Source organism: Acomys minous (genome assembly GCF_964271855.1).
Source record: "Acomys minous genome assembly, chromosome: 6".
Classification (NCBI taxonomy): Eukaryota; Metazoa; Chordata; class Mammalia; order Rodentia; family Muridae; genus Acomys; species Acomys minous.
The window spans coordinates 59,287,449-59,308,437 of record NC_140487.1 but is presented as its reverse complement, the minus strand read 5'-3'; the positions used below and the strand labels follow the sequence as shown (position 1 = coordinate 59,308,437).

At 46.1% G+C, this 20,989-nt stretch overlaps 1 protein-coding gene across 2 annotated transcripts in view; it reads right to left on the bottom strand.

Moving 5' to 3' along the window:
* The window catches only part of IGF2BP3 (insulin like growth factor 2 mRNA binding protein 3), a 129,821-nt gene that overhangs the window by 75,807 nt on the left and 33,025 nt on the right, over window positions 1-20,989 (bottom strand). For both annotated transcript variants that reach the window (XM_084787339.1, XM_084787340.1), the window contains one exon: window positions 15,299-15,347. In XM_084787339.1, coding sequence (XP_084643465.1) covers window positions 15,299-15,347 — 49 coding nt within the window. The remainder of the gene's footprint in view (window positions 1-15,298; window positions 15,348-20,989) is intronic.

The window sequence follows — 20,989 nt, the reverse complement described above, 5'->3', positions numbered from 1 at the left end:
TACAGAAAGACAATACAAATACCAAGAATAACACAGATGTATAATTACTTGATAGATTTAGAGATGTTTATTATAAAAATGTTCCATAAAACATGAGCATTCTTTAAAAAATGGTAAGACGGTGTCACAAAAATAACAGATATTAATAAATGTTCTGGATGGGTTCCCAGTAGACTGCAGGTGACAGGAAATTGTCACTGCCCATAGACAGATCAAATGCAATTACTCTGAACAACTCTCAGAAAAGAGACTGAACAAAATGAAGAAAGGCTCAAAGGCCTGTGGGAAAATACCAGAAGGGTAAAGTCATGCCATCGATAACTGAGAAAGAAAAAGGAAGTATGTGCAGAAACGGACGTGCAGCAGTGATGGGTAAGAATTCAGCAAAGGGCATAGCCCCGCAGACACAAAACACACAGTGAACCCCCAACAAGGCAATTCCCCCAAATCTACCTCTGAATGCATCGTAACTAAGCAATGAAGGCCAAAGGGAAATCTCAAAAAGAACCCAAGGGGAAAATGGCGTTACTTACAGAGCAATGGGTGGTTCTCAACTAGGAGGTATGCTGCTCCTAAAAGTCCACGTGGCAACGTCTGGGCGGCACTTTTAGTCGTCAAGAGTTAGAGAGGCCGAGGGTTGCGGGAGTCTGCTGCACAGAGGCTGAGGATGCCGCACAGAGCACCATGTTCTATCTCATGCCAAGTGCTACAGTGCAGGTTGTCTCAGAATAAAGGGAGCCATAAAATACACTAATCAAAAGAACATCGGAGTGAGCCTCCACAAATCAGACTTCAAAACAAACAAAACAAAACAAAACAAACAAACAAAAAACTACCAGGAAAAGAGGGCCTTAACTAACAGCCCAAAAGAGTTGGTTAACCGTTCAAGACACAAACTCTGGATGGGTTTGGACCTAACAACCAAGTTCAAAAACACATAAAGCAAATGGGCAAAACTAAAGAGGTAAATAGGTAAATCTATCACTACAGTGTGAGATCCAATTTCACTCTCACGAACAGGGAAAGGACATAGAACTGAATACCATCAACCAACAAGGCTGTCACTTGCAACACAAATTACTCAACAACATGAGACCACCAAGACATATTTTAAAGCACAGATATAAAACAAATATGAAAAGATCTTTACAAATTAAAAACAAATGTGCCAGGCACAGTGGCACATGCCTATAATCCCAGCACTTGGGAGCCAGAGGCAAGTGAATCACTGTGATTTCAAGGCCAGCCTGGTCTACAAAGTGAGTCCAGGACAGCCAAGGCTACACAGAGAAATACTGTCTCAGAAAAAACAAACAAACATATATACTGCAAGTCATCAATACGAGACAACAAGAATATATCCAATTATTTGAAAGTAAGAAGTATATATTCTTCAGCAAAACCAGGAGCTAGAGAAATAGCACTTCATGCTCCTGTAGAGAGCCCAAGTTAGTCCCCAGCACCCATGTCAGGTGACTCACAACAGCATGTAACTTCAGTTCCAATAGCACCCTCTTCTGACTTCCACAGGCATCCACATACGTATGCACATATGAACATGAAAATAAAACAAATCTTTTAATAGAATCAAGCCAAGCACATAGCACACATCTTGAATCTCAGCATTCTTGGGGCAGAGGCAGGTGGATCTGAGTTCAAGGCCAACCTAGTCTACACAGTGAACAGCCCCAGGCTATAGAGATTTTGCCTAAAAACAAACAACAACAACAACAAATTAAAATCAGGCTGGCAAGATGAAAAAGGTATCATACTGCACCAGGTAAAGGCACCTGCTGCTGAGTCTGACAACCTGTAGTCAATCCCCAGGACCCACACGGAAGAAGAGAACTGACTTCTGAACTATGTCCCCTCCCAACCTCCACAGGTTTACCATGGCATGAGCATACATACATAAAATAAAAATTTAATAAATTATTTTCAAAACAGTAAAATCAGTGAAACCGAATACTTCTTTCTTTTATCAGGGAGTGGGCACGGTGGGGTCAAGAGGGATAGAGCATTTGGTACTCTTGCAGAGGACCCACGTCAGCCCCCAGCACCCACATGGCAGCTCCCAAGCAGTCCAGGGAAGTCAACACACTCTCCTGATCTCTGCTGGGCACTAGGCACACACACAGGACACACAGACATACAAAGGCACACACACAGGATACATACACATGCAAAGGCACACACACAGGACACACAGACATACAAAGGCACACACACAGGATACATACACATGCAAAGGCATACACACAGGACACATACACATGCAAAGGCACACACACACAGGACACACACACATGCAAAGGCACACTCACAGGACACAGACATGCAAAGGCACACACACAGGACACATACACATGCAAAGGCACACACACAGGACACATACACATGCAAAGGCACACACACAGGACACATACACATGCAAAGGCACACACACAGGACACACACATATGCAAAGGCACACACACAGGACACATACCCATGCAAAGGCACACACACAGGACACACACATATGCAAAGGCACACACACAGGACACACACACATGCAAAGGCACACACAGGACACATACACATGCAAAGGCATACACACTGGACACATACACATGCAAAGGCACACACACAGGACACACACACATGCAAAGGCACACACACAGGACACATACACATGCAAAGGCACACACACAGGACACACACATATGCAAAGGCACACACACAGGACACATACCCATGCAAAGGCACACACACAGGACACACACATATGCAAAGGCACACACACAGGACACACACACATGCAAAGGCACACACAGGACACATACACATGCAAAGGCATACACACTGGACACATACACATGCAAAGGCACACACACAGGACACATACACATGCAAAGGCATACACACAGGACACATACACATGCAAAGGCATACACACTGGACACATACACATGCAAAGGCATACACACAGGACACATACACATGCAAAGGCACACACAGGACACACACACATACAAAGGCACACACACAGGACACATACACATACAAAGGCAAACACTCATGCACATAAAATAAAATGCCTAAGAAACTAGCAAGACTGACAGAGACTTAAGACAATGAAACGAACAGTGTGGAGATTAAGAGACACCACCACAGATTCCATAGAGTCTTAGAGGCTACAAAACATGCATCTCTAGTGATCAACTTCACAGTCTGGGACCCAGCACATACAGAATGGTCCCATCGCAGTCTGGGACCCAGCATACGCACAGAACAGTCCCGTCGCAATCTAGGACTCAGCACACACAGAGAACGGTCCCGTCACAGTCTAGAACTCAGCACACACACAGAACGGTCCCCTTACATTCTCGGTGCGTCTTCCATCTATGATGGTCTGAATGAGAGTGACCCCCAGAGGCTCCTATGTTGGATGCCCAGTTCTCAGGCTAGGAGGTGTGGCCTTGCTGGAGAAGGTGTGTCACTGGGGGTGGACTTTGGTGTTTCAAAAGCCCACACCAGGCCTAGTCTCTCTGTCTGTCTCTGTGTCTGTGTGTCTGCTTTTCTTCCTTCTCTCCTCTTGTCTCTTTCCTTCCCTTTTCCCTCTCTCTGCCAGCAATCAGGATGCAGCTCTCAGCTACTGCTCCAGAGCCTGCCTGCCTGCAGCACCTCTCCCTGCCTGCCTGCAGCCCCTCTCCCTGCCTGCCTGCAGCCCCTCTCCCTGCCTGCAGCCCCTCTCCCTGCCTGCCTGCCTGCAGCCCCTCTCCCTGCCTGCCTGCCTGCAGCCCTCTCTCCCTGCCTGCAGCCCCTCTCCCTGTCTGCAGCCCCTCTCCCTGCCTGCAGCCCCTCTCCCTGTCTGCCTGCAGCCCCTCTCCCTGCCTGCAGCCCCTCTCTCTGCCAGGATTGATCATGTATTAATTGATCATGATCTCTCAAACTGTAAGCAAGCCCCCAATTAAATACTTTGCTTTATATGTTACTTTGGTCATAGGTCTCTCTACAGCAACAGAGCAGTAACTAAGACACCATCTAAATTAATTCAATCTTAAAACTCCCTCATAGACATGCTCAAAGGTTTATATACATGGTGATTATAAATCCCACCAAGCTAATAATTAAGTTGAACTTTCATGGGTGATTTCTATAGAACATTAAAAAACAAAAACAAAAACAACAATAACAAAAAAAATAAAATAAACGTCTCCCCAGAAGAAAAGGTAATGCCAATTCAGCATAATCTCTTCTAGAAAACACAAACATAACATAGTATCATGATTCTGACATACTTTGAGGCTTTGTTATCCACTAACAAAAATCAGACAACAGAAAATAGAATGCTATAGACTAATATATGCTTTATGAATAGATACAGTAAGTCTTCAACACAAATTCTCACCAAGTGGGGCAATATATTAAAGAAATAAAATACTATAATGAAGTAGAGTTTACGATAGGAATGCAAGGTTGTTAAACCATAAATAATAAAATAAATATTAAAATATTAAACACCTGGATGAAAACCACCTGGAGGGCTGGGGCTGGAGCTTGGTGCTAGAGGGCTTGCCTAGCACTTATGAGGCTCCAGGTTCAAGCTCTAGATTTGAGAGGAAGGAAACAAAAAACAAAAAAGGAGGAAGAGGAGAAAAACGAAACGGAAAAAAGCACGCCAATAACACTACACAACTATGACCCCAGCATGGGATCCACATGGAAAAAGAAAAACAAACCCTACAAACTATGCTCTGGCCTCCACAGGTGCTCCGGCGCCACCCACATGCACCCACAAATCTCATAAGTTTTTCATTAAAAATATCTGGGTATGCTGGGTAGTAGTGGCGCGTGTCTTTAATTCCAACACCGGGCAGGCAGAGACAGGTGTATCTCTAACTTTGAGGCCAGCCTGCTGTACAGAGTGAGTCCAGGACAGTCAGGGCTACACAGAGAAACCCTGTCTCAAAAATCAAAACAAAACAAAAACCAAATAAATACACTTGATTTTTTTTTTTAGTATTACTCAGCTATTTTTTATTTTTTATTAATTTATTCATATTACATCTCAATTGTTATCCCATCCCTGGTATCCTCCCATTCCTCCCTCCCTCCTGCTTTCCCCTTACTCCCCTCCCCTATGACTGTGACTGAGGGGGACCTCCTCCCCCTGTATATGCTCATAGGGTATCAAGTCTCTTCTTGGTAGCCTGCTATCCTTCCTCTGAGTGACACCAGGCCTCCCCCTCCAGGGGACGTGGTCAAATATGGGGCACCAGAGTTCATAATACACTTGATCTTAGCCAAGAGGCTGAGAAATGGAAAGAAGGAAAGAAGGGAGGGAGAGAGGGCGAGAGGGAGGGAGGGAGGGAAAGCAGGGAATAGCAAGCAGTAGGACCTGAGTTGCACCTCCAGAACAGAGGGAGAAGGGCCAAGTGATGGGCTGGCAGGATTAACTCCTAGACAAGATAAAGCACAATATGACACGGGGGACAATAAAAAGCATGGGTAAGCTACAGGAGTGAGGGTATAAATGTCACACAGAACAGTAACCCTGGAAAGGCTGATGACTTGGTCCCAAGAGGGAAACAACTCCACTGTGACCATTTCCCAAGCACTCAGGACTCCTTAAGAACAGGAAACATACAAAATAAACCTGGGGCTTGTGGGACAAAATGAGGTACGTTAGTAAGTGCTAATGTGGCATAAAAACATCACTGGTTTAAAGAAGCCACCACATTCATTTCGGGAAGCAAACACTGAAAAAAGTGACTCCAACTGAAACTTAAACCCATGAGCTTATAGCTATGCACACAAATACACGCTGTAAACCCATGAGCTTACAGCTATGCACACAAATATACGCTGTAAACCCATGAGCTTACAGCTATGCACACAAATATACGCTGTAAACCCACGAGCTTATAGCTATGCACACAAATATACGCTGTAAACCCATGAGCTTATAGCTATGCACACAAAGATTCGCTGACTCTGATAAAGGGAACGAAATAAATGGGGAGGATGAGTGTTAGGCCTGTGCTTTCTATACAAACTATCTCAAATAACTGAATAATCAAGTCACTGTTGAAGACAAGCTCATCTTTATCCAATTGCAGCCGGGGAACGGAGCTGGGAGAAGCCGAAAGATACCAACCATCTCAGAACCACACAGAAATGAATGTTAGCAAAGACCAGCGCCACTCACATCAGGGGCACACATCACCCACCTCTAGATGGAAGAAACATACCATGGCTGGTCCAAATTAACAAAAGGAGAACTTGTATCCAACCCAAGGTCACAAAGGTCACAGAGCTCACAGGAACACCTTAAGAGATGTTGGGATGGATACATCCTGTGAAATAAAAATGTGGAACTCTACAGTGTAAACCAACTTCCACAAATACATTGGAAAATAACATACAGCCATAAAAGGAGGAAGTGGATTAAGTAAAATAATCAACTTTTTAAGAAACAATCTAGGAAAGATGGATTCTTCTGGTGCTTAGTAGCATCAAATTCAATATTCATTTTTCAGCTATTTACTTTTATATTTGTTCATATTTTGCTCGTGTGTATGTGTGTGCATGTCTCTGTCCTCTGTCTGTCTCTGTCTCTCTGTCTCTGTCTCTGTCTCTCTGTCTCGTGTGTGTGTGTGTGTGTGTGTGTGTGTGTGTGTGTGTGTGTGTGACATTGGCACTCATATGTCATGAAGTATGCATGAAGACCAGGAAGCGAGTAGTCAGTTCTCTCCTTCCACAGTGTGGGAACTGGGGATTGAATTTACGCTGTCAGGCTTGGCAGCAAGCGCCTTTTTCTGCTAAGCCATATTGCTAGCCCCTTCGATAGATTTTTAAATTTAGTGAGACTACCTGGGTGTGGTGGTGCACGCCTTTAATCCCAGCACTCAGGAGGCAGAGGCAGAAGGATCGCTGTGAGTTTGAGGCCACCCTGGTCTACAAAGTGAATCTAGCTAGGACAGTCAAGGCTACTCAGAGAAACCCTGTCTTAAAAAGCCAAAAACAAAAAATAAAATAAATTTAGTGAGACTTTTTTGGATTCAATGACACCTTCTTCCCACCAAAACTTTGTATGATTATGTCCTAATTCCCAGTTTCTGGGAATTGAGAGCCTTTTCAGGGGTGTTAGTTACACTGAGGCTTGTACAAAGTCCCTTAACCGGAAGTGACTGCCTCTTTATAAAAATGGGGTCTGGAGTCAGAACACATTGAGAGCGCCACAAGCTAAGAACTAGCAGAGTGAGACGTCAAACATCTCCTTCCCTCATAGCCCCAGGAAATGAGAAACCTCCAGGCGCCTTGGCCCCGGGCTTGCAGACTTCTGGAGAGTGAGGATGAGGCAGGAAGTTCCTGTTTACAGCCCTGGTGATCCAAGACAGAGACCAGACCACGTCTTTTGGAGACACAAACTGCGACATCCAATGATGGCCAGACATAAAGAATTTGCTTCTAAACAGCCTAGAAAGGGGAAAGACTGCATCTGTGTACACAGAGCAAAACCAGCCACCACATATTGATAATGGCGAAACCGAGTGTCATTGTATCAGTCTACGTTTACATTTGCTAGTTTTAATAAAATAAATAAGTTATGAAGATTTTCAAAGTGACATCTCAAAGCAGCAGCTGGCATGGAGCAAACAGCCAGGCCCACAAGGCAATGGGAAAATGGCATTCCTGAGGCAACATGCATCAGCCATAAGGGACTGGAGTCCACCCCGACACAGACATCAGACGCCGAATCAGTTCTGATGACGTAAGAGACTGAGCATCCCAGAGCAGCCGCACATAAAGAACACAACCAGCACAGGCCTCTAAATGTAAGAACTTCCCAGGGTCATCTGTCATTCAAAATGACAGATCTCCCCCAGACCAAGGAGGGTTCTGTTTCTGTCAGTCTCCCTAGCCAACTTTCAAGGGCATGCTTCTTTTGTTGTGTGTTTTTAAACTTTTATTTTATGTGCCTATATGAATGCCTGTGCTCCAGGTCCATGCCTAGTGCCCAGAGGTCAGAAGTCCAAGCTAGTCTGAACTCAGTTAAGTAGCCCAGGCTGGCCTCACACTCACAGAACTCCTGCCTCAGCCTCCCAAGTGCTGAGATTATAGGTGTGAGCCACCACCATGCCCAACATCAGGACACAAACAACAAAGTGGACAGACAACAACTAAGGGAAAGAGAGACTTGGTTTCCTGTCAGAGCGACTTGATTAACAGCAGAGACCCCAGGCCTCTCCGGCTCACGAACCTAGAAAATAGTTAACTACGAATCCTGTGCCTCAGATGTCTCCTCAGAAGTGAGGACAGGGGATTGCTATGTAGACACAGGACACTGTGGATAAGACAACCACTTACACAGGAACCTGGCTTCTCTGTCCCCTTCACTTAGATTCTGAGTGAGTCCTGGAGAAGGCATCTGTAAAGAGTTAGTTGTGACACTTGACATCAATGACCCCCTTGCCTCTTGCTCACTTATGGTTGTTATCTGTTCCACTTTTAACACATTGCTCCCATCTTACTGAGCTGGAGAGCCTGCTGCTGTTAGCTATGCACTGGCTATTTTACTTTAAAATGCTTCTGGACCACCAATTTCTATTCAGCATTAATTTTCCTTAAAAATACTTGTTCATTTCATGTGTGTGTACCTGGGTGTATGCATGTGTACCAAGTGCATGCAGGAGCCCAGGGAGTCAGAAGTGGCATTGACTACTACAGAACTGGAGTTAAGCATGGTGCCAGGCGGTGGTGGCGCACACCTTTAATCCTAGGACTCAGGGAGGCAGAGCAGGTGGGTTGCTGTTCGAGGCCAGCCTGGTCTACAAAGTGAGTCCAGGACAGAGAGAGAGAGGTCACTGAAGGTCTAGCAGGCCCAGGCATGGCCCCATTTCATCTTCCTGGCTGAAAACTGATGGAGTACAGCTAGCCCTCGGGGCCCAGTCCCTTATTTGGCTACCAAACCACTGAAGTCCAGCAATCAGAAGCTTTTGGCTACCCTAATCAACATGCCCAATCAAATTTAAACACCTCATCTTAAGTGTGTGTGTGTGTGTGTGTGTGTGTGTGTGTGTGTGTGTGTGTTTTCCTCTTTTACCTTTATAACTTGCTATTAGCCTACAGGCCGCATGTGTCTCCTGTCTATCCAGAGACAGTCCTTTGTCCTTCTAGAGCATATTGCTTGCTCCTTTTCTCTTCTTCCTCTATCTCATGTCTTTGTCTCTTATTCCCTGACCTTTGTCCCTCTGGGGCAAATAAATCTCCTTTGTGCTGAGACCTTGGTCTTTGGGGTGTGTCTTGTACCAATTTTGAGGTCCTTCCAGTTGTGAGCCACTGTATGGGGCAATTGGAAACCAGGACCTATGCAAGAGCAGGAAGTGCTCTTACCCGCTGAGCCATGTCTCCCTCCCCTTAGTGTTGATTTCTACATCCATCATAGACCAAGTAGCATCCGGCCACAGTGCCAGAATACAATCACCATTTGGACAGAAGAAGGATAGCTTCTGCCTTCAAGGACATAGACATCCCAGCATCATGCTGGCCCCTGGCTGAGTCTCTTCACTGTCACCCCACCTCACACTAGTACCCAACAGCCTTCCAAGTCCCTGCTCACACTTACCCAAGGCTGACAACATGCCTTGTGAGTTGACTACGGTAGGCTTTGCTCACACAGCCCTGCTGGGTAACAAGGTTTTAGGTTCACTAGCTAAGTTTCTGCTCTGTCTCTGACAGAAATCAAGTTCTTCTTTTCCTTAGATGTGGTCTTTGGTTTGACTAAAATGTGAGCGCCTTTCTAGTGTGTCAGCTTTTTCAACTGGAGAGTGCCTAAGAGTAATTGAGGGTGTCTCTGCTGCTTTTCCCAGGAGAGAATCCTATTGGCGAGACAGCTGGAACCAAGATGTCCAAGGACAAACTGAGGCAGTCAAGAAGGAAGCTGGAGGTATTCTGATATGGCTTTCTCTGAACTGGTTTCCAGGCACCTGGTCCAGAGATAATAAACCAGAAATGCTAACTTTCTTGCTTTCTCTCTCTCTCCTCTCCCCCCCTCCCCCCTCCCCTTACCCCACTCTCTCTTACACACACACACACACACACACACACACACACACACACACACACACGCACACAATCATTAAGGTAACTCCGTTGGCCAGGTGGTGGTGGCGCACACCTTTAATCCCAGCACTTGGAGGCAGAGGCAGGCAGAACACTAAGTCTGAGGACATCCTGATCTACAAAGTGAGTCCAGGACAGCCAGGGTGACACAGAGAAACCCTGTCTGGGGAGGGGGGGCGGAGACCCTCTGTTAGGGGCAGGAAAGGAGTAACAACAGTATTTTTGTTTCAGTTTCTACCTGGCCCCTCCATCTTTTTTATTTTAGTGTACTGGTTAATTGATTCTATACCAAACCATGACTGACCAAGCAACATGCCAGAGCCTGGACATGATCTGAGGCCTCTCAACTTATGAAGAGCCACCAGTCACGCCGTTGCTCAGCCCAGGAAACAGGAAACTTCATGAACCACACCAGACGACAACCTGGGGAAATGGCTCTTATGCTATAGAAGCTTCTTCAGAACTTCTCCCCAAGATAATGAACTATCTTCCCAGGATCAGACACGCCGGTTTTGAAGTAAAGCTAAAAGACATTGTATGTTGTTTTTGTTTTATAAGCAAGATTGTGATTTTAAAGTATGCATTTCTCAGGCCAGCAAGACAGCTCAGCAGGTAAAGGCATTTGCTACCAAGCCTGGCACAGTGAACGAGAACAGACCCCCTCAAAACAATAAATCACAGTAGTAGATAAATGTGATAAATAAAGCACATATTCCCTTAAGTATTTGTCAGACCACATATTCTGCTCTTTGCCTTAGAAAATCTTAGTCATCTCAGCCACGGGCCATCAGCACAGGGAGCCTCATGACAGCAATGACTAAGCAGGGCTCAGGCCTGCTCCTTCCCGCTCTTCCCCACAGAAGACCCTAACCTGCTCTTTATTCTAGGCCCAGCACTGCCACGTGCCTTACGGGTTCTCCTTCTGCGTCCCACGGATGTTACTAGGGAGGCTGATTCTTCTCATCAGAGAGCAGCAGTCAGGAAGTCCCGCACGGAAGTTCTTTCCTAAGACACTGGACAGTGATCTCACATGAGAACCTTCCTTACTCTAACAAGGGGTGTCCCCTGAGAGAGTACAGCCAAGGAGAGGACCCAAGTATGGTGCTTCAGGTCAGGCCCTGCCCGGCACCCAAGAGGGGGCGCCCAATCCTCAGCTTCTGCTGAGGAGTGAAGGATGGACACCCTCGTGTCCACCCTACAAATATGGGAGAAACAAGCCTTCCTAGCTCTCTAGCACCAAGTCCTCCAAAAAGTTAAGTTTCTTGGTATTTCCACATACACAAAAGCTGTGGAACATTCTCCCACCCTAATGTTCGTAACGCTTTATCATCATCAAAAACTCACTCACTAGAAGCCCTTTAAGCCCCACGGACACACAATGTGAAATGATGCTACCCAAAGGACCTGACAGGAGCATGCTTCCCAGCCTTGGCAGTATACAGAGGAATAGAGATGAGGAGAGTAAAGCGGGATGGCGGACGGAGCTGAAAGTACAGGCTAGCACCTACAAACCACACGTGGCGCTGTGACAGAGGCACTTCTGTCATGCTTCGATTCTCTGGAGAAGTCAGACCTCAAATAAAACACAAGGTAAGTGGTAGAATGGAAGCCATTACTTTCTGCTTCCAGGTTAGATCATCAGCAGGATAAGAAGTTCTCAATCCCAAATCGACTTTTTCTTCAAGACTCTGGGAACTTCACTCATCCCTCTTCCCACCTGTTCCCTGCAAGTTTTTGCTACAGAGGGAGCAGGGGCAGTGGGAGGGACGCTGGGGGCGGGGCAGCAGAGGGCGGGGGGCGGGGGAGTAGGGCCAGGGGCGGGGCAGTGGGGCCAGGGGCGGGGCAGCAGAGGGCAGGGGCGGGGCAGTGGGGCCAGGGGCGGGGCAGCAGAGGGCGGGGACGGGGCAGAGAGAACCTGTTGGTCCTGTGCTCATCCCCAGTCCAGGAACAAGACTCATAAGCTCCAGCCATGCTAATCTAAATGTCGGCTCCCCTCAGTCACTAACCACTTCTATCCCATTTGTTCTTTAACCTCTTGAGATCCTACATGATTCTCCACATTCAAATCCCTTGGTGTCGACCTACTGTGTGTGCTGTGGGACCAGCAGGACCCGCGGGCCACACGGCTGGGAGGTGGTGAGTTCGTTCCATCATTCGCATGATGTATTGGATGCTCATAGAGACCAAGCACTACTTCAAGGCCACAGTGAGTGAGTGTGACTCTCTCTCGAGGCAGGATTTCTCTGTGTAGCCCTGGCTGTTCTGGAACTCACTATGTAGACCAGGCTGACCCGGAACTCCTAGAGATCCACGTGCCTCTGCCTCCCGAGTGCTGGGATTAAAGGCATGTAAATGGGGGGAGAGGGGGCTATCAACATCTCTGGCTCAAAAATGAGGAAAATGTACCTCATATACATTTAAAGTATGTTTAGAGCTAGCAAGATGATGGCTCAGTGGGTAAAGGTGCTTTCTGCCAAGCTGACAACCTGAGTTGTGTCCCTGGGATTACATGGTAGGAAAGAACCGGTTCCAACAGCCATGTGGATGCCATAGTGTGCGTGGGTGCACACGCACACATCCCTATATATGCATGTACGTATGTTTGTAAAAACCCTGTTCAGAGCTAAAGTCATGGTGCTAGGCTACAACAGTCCTGCCTACAGGCTGCCATGCTTCTGGTGTGCTGCCCCGCTGAGCTTGTACACTGCTCACAGCTCGATACAGGCACATGAACAAGTCCTGTTCCACACGTCTCCCTCCTTTTGTCAGGCCACTGGCTGCCTTACACAACAATATTGTTTGTGCTGTGAAATGCCTAATACCACAGGCTCAGTTACCATTTAATTTGTACCCCATCACCAATGGTTCTTGCAAAATCTAATCAGAACAGAATGTAGTCAACCTCTTTTTAAGACAGAACATTGTCTGTGCAATGCATTTCCTTCATGCGACCATGAGTCACACGTCCGGCTGCTTCACTCCCTGTGATCCTAAGATTAAAGTCTAACCCTTCCATTACAATGGCATCTGGTCTGTGAGTGCGCACTTATCACTGTCTACAGCAAGGCTTTGCACTTGACAGCCAGCATACAGGGTGCACAGATAAAGAGACACAGTGACACGGTGCTCCGCAGGTCTTCAAGGAAAGTACCTGCCCACTCTCATCCTACTTGTAACAAGCCTGATCAATCTGTTTTCAGTCATGCAAGCCAGCACATGCCTGTAATCCCAGTACTCAAAAGGCACTGAGGCAGGAGATGGCTATAAATTTGAGGTCAATCTATGTTACACCCCAAGATCCTGTCCACCTCTACGTAAGAAAAAATTATTTTTGTTAATCAATGTCAAAAAATCGAAATTTTAAGAGGGAGTCACAGAATCTTCTTCCACACACTCAGGATTACTTTCATTTCACTTGCCCCTTTAAAGACTATGGGACCAGAAGTGATGCACACACCTGTAATCCCAGCTCTCAGAAGGCTAAGACTGGGGGTCCTGGTTTGGTTTTTTTGTTTGTTTTTTGTTTGTTTGTTTGTTTGTTTGTTTGTTTTGAGACAGGGTCTCTCTATGTAGCCTTGGCTGTCCTGGGCTCACTTTGTAGACCAGGCTGGCCTCAAACTCACAGCGATCCGCCTGCCTCTGCCTCCCGAGTGCTGGGATTAAAGGCGTGCACCACCACGCCCAGCTAGGAGTCCTGATTTTAAAGCCAGTCTGAACTACATAGCAAGACCTTGTCAAAGAAGGAGAAAGGGGGAGGGAGGGAGGGATGGATGGATGGAAGAGAAAACGAATTATGAAAAAAAATCAGAAATAAAGGTTTGTCTTACTAGATTTTACTCAGAACAAGGGGGAAATGCAAGAAAAAAAAGAAGTCATGACAAGCCATACAATCTCAATGCAAACTGCCACTGCCCCAGCAGATATGCCAGGCGTCAACCATTCACTTGCCTGTCCATGTCACCAACAGCCCTATCACATTAGATGTGATTCCTGAACAGAGTATGAGAACAATGAGAACAGAGTCTCATTAGGCCACAGCACATCTTAAAACAGGGGCTCAGATTTATGATCTGGATGCTATTACACTCAGTTGAGGCCCACTCCTCAAGCTAATGAATTTCCTAAACAAATATTACCCTAAAACAGGGAAATACATATAATTTAACCTCTGAAGTCACCATTCAACCCACAGTGTGTGTTTTTATTACCTAACTAAAACATTTAGAATATACTAAAAAACCAACCATCCTTTCCAAGGTCAAAGTGCAACAGCTGTGCAACAAGGCAGCACCGTGTGAAATACTCAGGCACAAATGACTTGACACTAGGCAGGGACCTCACAACAACTTCCCCCACTCTCGGCCAAGGAACCCTTGAAGCCATGCTTTGCACTCTAATAAGAGCTCTGGTTTAATGGTGCAGCAAAGTCATTTAGAAACCTAACCTGAAACCACAGGACAAGCCACTCTTGACATTCATGCTCTAAGTATTTAAGCACTGAGCAATTTCCTTGCAAGGTTTCAAGGCAAGTTTTAAGACCTTTCAGGGGAGAAAGCAAGATGCTCAACCAGTAAAGGTTGTAGTCAACCTAAGGGCATGAGTTCAATCCCTGGGTTCTCCAGGGTGGAAGGAAAGACCCAGCTCCTGAAAGTGGTCCTCTGACCTCCACATGCAAGGATACAGACACACACAATAAACATAACTTTTTTTCAGCATTCATGGTCTGGAAAGTTAACATCATTTACTTTGATCTCTTCAAATTCTCAAATTCTCACCATGACCCCGTCATGATGCTGTGGAAATTGCTGATACAGGCTAGTCAATTGTGCTATATAGGTTTTGTTGATATATAATCAATACAGAGCCATCATCTACACGAAAAGAGGCAGAATCACATTTTTAAATAGAGTGTTAAGTAGCAAGTATTTGTCCTTTAAATGTCATATTTAATTCCAACAGGCAACTTAGATCAACAAGACGTGACTCAGAGGGAGCTGAATGTGAAGGACACAACTGCTAGCGGCTGCCGGGCATTTAAAGTACATCCCAGAGACAGACTCTCCACAGAGAAACGCTGCAGGAAGCAGAGCTGGTCTCTAGTTCTCTAGCTCTCACCTGAGAACTGAAGGAAGGAGACCTGTTGGAAACACAGAACACCAAGAGCCCAGCTCCACAGCGCAGTTCTTACCTCCCATTGTAAGTGGGGCGGGATATTTCGTATCTGAAGTTTCCGAATCCTGCAGAAGAATTAAAACATTTTAAGGAACAAAACACAGAAAAGCAAAACATACCAACAGCCACATGGAAGCTTAGAAATTACTTAAAATATTAATTTTAAGTTAACTACACACCAAAATGTCATGAGGAAACACAGTTCACAGAAAAGGCAAAATAACCCCAAGGTGTGCCCTGGGACATTTGTTAAATGACGGCTATTCTATAAACCACTAAAACAGACAGATAAAACACATTTATTCTGATGAGCACATTTGGCGGTCAAGCCCCTCTCCTCAGTATAAGCCCCCTGGGGTACAAACAAAGCCTTAGTCCAGGTGTCTTCATTCTGCGATTACAGCCAAGGGGCTCATGACAGCATAAGGGGAGCCTGGGAGTGGGGGACGGAGACGCCCCTAGTTTTATTACCTCCTGATAATAAAATTCAACCCATTCTTTCATCATGTTAGTAACAAGCCATAGGACCTGCAATTCTCAAATCAACAAAAAACATGCGTTTTCATGCCACAAAATAACATCTATACTTAGTGGCAAAACTTATACATACACAAATATGTATGTATGCAAGCACACGTGTACACACAAACACACACGCACGCATGCACGCGCACACGGTTTCATATAGGCTAGACTAGAATTGACCATGAGCTCTGAGACTCCTGTCTTTGCCTTGTGAGCACTGGACTTACAGGTGTGCACCATCGCACCTCACCTTTGCCTTGTGAGCACTGGACTTACAGGTGTGCACCATCGCACCTCACCTTTGCCTTGTGAGCCCTGGACTTACAGGTGTGCACCACTGCACCTCACCTTCGCCTTGTGAGCACTGGACTTACAGGTGTGCACCACTGCACCTCACCTTCGCCTTGTGAGCACTGGACTTACAGGTGTGCACCACTGCACCTCACCTTCGCCTTGTGAGCACTGGACTTACAGGTGTGCGCCATTGCACCTCACCTTTGCCTTGTGAGCACTGGACTTACAGGTGTGCGCCACTGCACCTCACCTTTGCCTTGTGAGCACTGGACTTACAGGTGTGCACCACTGCACCTCACCTTTGCCTTGTGAGCACTGGACTTACAGGTGTGCACCATCGCACCTCACCTTTGCCTTGTGAGCCCTGGACTTACAGGTGTGCACCACTGCACCTCACCTTCGCCTTGTGAGCCCTGGACTTACAGGTGTGCACCACTGCACCTCACCTTCGCCTTGTGAGCACTGGACTTACAGGTGTGCACCACTGCACCTCACCTTCGCCTTGTGAGCACTGGACTTACAGGTGTGCACCACTGCACCTCACCTTCGCCTTGTGAGCACTGGACTTACAGGTGTGCACCACTGCACCTCACCTTCGCCTTGTGAGCACTGGACTTACAGGTGTGCGCCATTGCACCTCACCTTTGCCTTGTGAGCACTGGACTTACAGGTGTGCGCCACTGCACCTCACCTTTGCCTTGTGAGCACTGGACTTACAGGTGTGCGCCACTGCACCTCACCTTTGCCTTGTGAGCACTGGACTTACAGGTGTGCACCACTGCACCTCACCTTTGCCTTGTGAGCACTGGACTTACAGGTGTGCACCATCGCACCTCACCTTTGCCTTGTGAGCCCTGGACTTACAGGTGTGTACCACTGCACCTCACCTTTGCCTTGTGAGCCCTGGACTTACAGGTGTGCACCACTGCACCTCACCTTCGCCTTGTGAGCACTGGACTTACAGGTGTGCACCACTGCACCTCACCTTTGCCTTGTGAGCACTGGACTTACAGGTGTGCGCCATCGCACCTCACTCATGCAATGCTGGGAACTGGACCCTGGGCCCTTATACAAAAGAGGAAAGTACGACCAACTGGCATACATCCCCAACCCCTCAGGATTATACTGAGAAGCACTATTACATCTTCCTGAGTGCAGGGAGTAATGGTGTGCACCACAGTGCCCAGCTGTCAGGTCTACTATACATATACACCATTAGAATATATGGAGGACATGATGCTTTCCTCAAAAAGAACTCTCGTGTTAGGCACCTGAAGTAGAAGCATGTAGTCCCAGCACTCGGGAGGCCAGAACAGGACGATCAGGAACCCAAGGCTACAAGGCCAGGTGATCATCATTGTCATCATCATCATCGGAACCCGGGATCATATTTTGTTTTGTTTTGTGCTTTTCAAGACAGGGTTTCTCTTGGGTAGCCCTGGCTGTCCTGGGACTAGCTCAGTAGATCAGGCTAGGCTCCAACTGACAGAGATCCACCTGCCTCTGCATCCCGAGTGCTGGCATTAAAGGTGTGCGCCACCACAGCTCAGCGCCAGGCTCATATGAATAATGCTATGCCATGCCATGCCATGCTATGCTATGCTATGCTATGCTATGCGACATGACACTACACTAGGCTTACAATGCCCAAGGGCTGGGAGACAGGTCCATGAGTAAAGTACTTGTCTCACAAGCAGGAGAACCTGGACTTCAGATTCCTAGAAGCCACATAAAGCTGAGCACAGTATAGCTCATCAGAAACCCCAGTGTCCCTACGGTAAGTCTCCGTATGCCGTGGTCAGCTAGCCTGGTTTAGGCAGCAGAAATACCCTGTCTCAAAGACGACGCAAGGCAGGAACAAACACCCAAAGTGGTCCTCTGGCCCCATATGCCCCTTGCACTCACACAGATGAACACAGTTGAGTGTGTGCACACACAGAGATACATCCTAATAACTTTTCTAATATATGTTTTGGATCTGCTATATACCGCTTCACTCACACTGTAAATATTTACCCTGAGTAACTAAGGAGATGAGAGAAATGCACTGTACATATGCAGATGGGAACCTATTTTACTCAAGCATTTGACAGGCCTGGAAGCAGACTGAAGAAACCGAGTCTCCATGCACTCAGGACTCACTGTGGGGAGTGGGTATCGACATACCAACTTCCTGAAAGTCACTGTATAAATGTCCATATACTTATAAACAAATGATCAAGAAATTCTTTAGGGTACTCTCTTTCAGAAACAGCCATGTTCTCAAGGATGCTGACAAATAACACAAGTCTTGCTTACTGATTACAAGTTCCTCTGGAATAAACCTTTCCTAACCACTGTCCAGTTTGCAGCTTTCAATCCCTTCAGCCGCTGACCCTGAGAGGTTGCTTCCCACTTACCCAGTGACTAATCTCAATGTTACCCTTGCCCCACACTCCTACCACACAGAAGACAGATGTTTCAACACGAAACTAATCAGCCAGAGGTGCCAAATGTACTCAGCAGCACAGCGATAACATCTCTGTCAAGAGCGCGCTTGAGAAAGGTGAACCAACCTGCATTGCTCATCACACGCCAAGCCAGCATCACTGGATATCTCCCACCTAACTCCTAGAATTACATTATAGCTAGGTTGATTCTAAATACTTAGGAGTCAAGAAAGAAAATACTGATGTTTATAGATGCTTTCTATGAGTGACTTCAATTATGGTTTGTGCCAAGTGTGGTGATACACAATTGTAATGCAGGCACTCTGGAGGGTTAAGAGTTCAAGGTCAGCCTTTGCTACATGCATAATTGAAAGCCAGAAAGAAACCTGCATATATACATGCATATATGCAACAGTTCTGATCAAACATGAGCTAAATAGTGTTCATTTCCTCTGATGTCAGATAGAGAGAGATAGGTAAATAGATAGGTAGGTAGATAGATCAGTTGATCACATACATAAGATATGGATAACAGGGTGATCTTGGGAGTATAGAACAGTTCTTGGCCCCAGGTAAATACTCAACCTTATATGTGTTGTTTTAATTTAATAGATGGGAAAGAAAAGCCAATGTACTTGTAATCCATGAAAGCAGGCGGTATAGAAAGTTTGAGACTAGCCTGGACAACACACAGAGCATGTTCCAGGCCAGCCTGGCCTACGTATTTCAAAACATCAAGAGAAACTCCAAAACAGGGGGTTGGGTGGGGAACCCATAAGATGAACATGATTTGGCATTTGTTGATGGGGTTCTTACACCTCTTAAAGAATGACAACAGCTGACACACTTAGTTCAAGAATGAAAATTAGAAAAATCACTCAATTACTTATGTATACAAAATACTAAAAAGAAAAAAACAAAAAAACAAAAAAACCAGCTTTCAACATAATCTACTTATAAATTTAACAGGTTTCTCCCCTGATGGGAAAAATGGGTTTACTTGTATGGAACTGAGGCAAAGACATGACCTGGTGCGCTCAGCCATGTGACCAGCATGTGCGAGGCCCTGATGCCATCTCCTGCAGTGGGGAAAATATCCTTATGTTAAAGGCCAGCTTGGTCTACGGAGTGAGTTCCAGTACAGCTAAGGGTACACTGAGAAACTCTGGGGAGAGAGAGGGGGGGAGGAGAGAGAGAGAGAGAATATGAATGAGAATATTCAACAAGTGATGTATGTTTATTTATTTTTAAATCTTTTTTATTAATTTATTCAGATTACATCTCAATTGTTATCCCATCACTTGTATCCTCCGATTCCCCCCTCCCTCCCTCCCACTTTCACCCTATTCCCCTCCCCCAGGTCTATGTCATGTGTGTTTGTGCACCACACGTGCTGGTGTTTGAGGCGGTGAGGATCCCCTTCTGGATGCTGGGAATTGAACCCAGGTTCTTTACAACAACAAAAAGTGCTCTTAACTACTGAGTCAACATTCCAGCCCAGTGGTGTGGTTTTTTTTTTTAATGATTTACTTATTATTATGTATACAGTGCTCTGCCTGCATGTACACTTGTAGGCCAGAAGAGGGCATCAAATCACATTATAGATGGTTGTGAGCTACCATGTGGTTGCTAGGAATTGAACTCAGGACCTCTGAAGGAGCAGTCAGTGTCCTTAACCTCTGAGGCCCTGTGATATGTTCTTTTAAAAACAAGTTTAATCACAGGATAAGGAGACTCAGAAATTCTAACAGCACCTTCAAGACCTTTAGTTAACTACTATGATTTTATGTTAATTTTCAAATTGAAACCAGGTTCTTTTTCATGGCCACTGCTAGGCAGTTGACTGTGTTGAGCTAAAGCAGAGTGTGTCCTTCACAGGCACAGGGTGTCAGAAACTCATTCAAGTGGACAATGAACATGACTCCATACATTCTAAGAGAAAGGCAAGGCCACGGAGGTAGCTGTTGATGCTCTGGTGAACATGGAAGGGTGATGTGTCTGGAGCAGTGGTGGGAACGACAAAGGTTTTCCCATCAAGCACGCTGCCGTGACCCGGCTGCTCACAAGCTGATGAGTCAGGGCATTCTTGTTACAGACCAAGGAGAACTGGGGAGAGGACATGCAAGTCTGCTCAGGGATGCACTGTGGATACCAGTTAGTGTTCTCAACTTAGATATTAGGCAGGGGGGGGGGGGAGAAGAATAAGGAGGGAGGTTGGGGGGGGCAGAAACAAAGAGGGGGAGAAGAAAAAAGAAGGTTATGCCCAAACTGTCAGATACTACTGTGCCTCCATGGTTAGAGCCCAAAAGCACTAGCAAACTCTGAAGACTTTCAATCTATGATCAAGATGTTGCCAGAAAGCCTTTAAGCAAAAAGGGAAGATACTTAGGACCAAAGTTTCGAAGATTCATCATCTTACTGTGTCCTACAACACAAATGCAACGACTTATCGCTCTGAA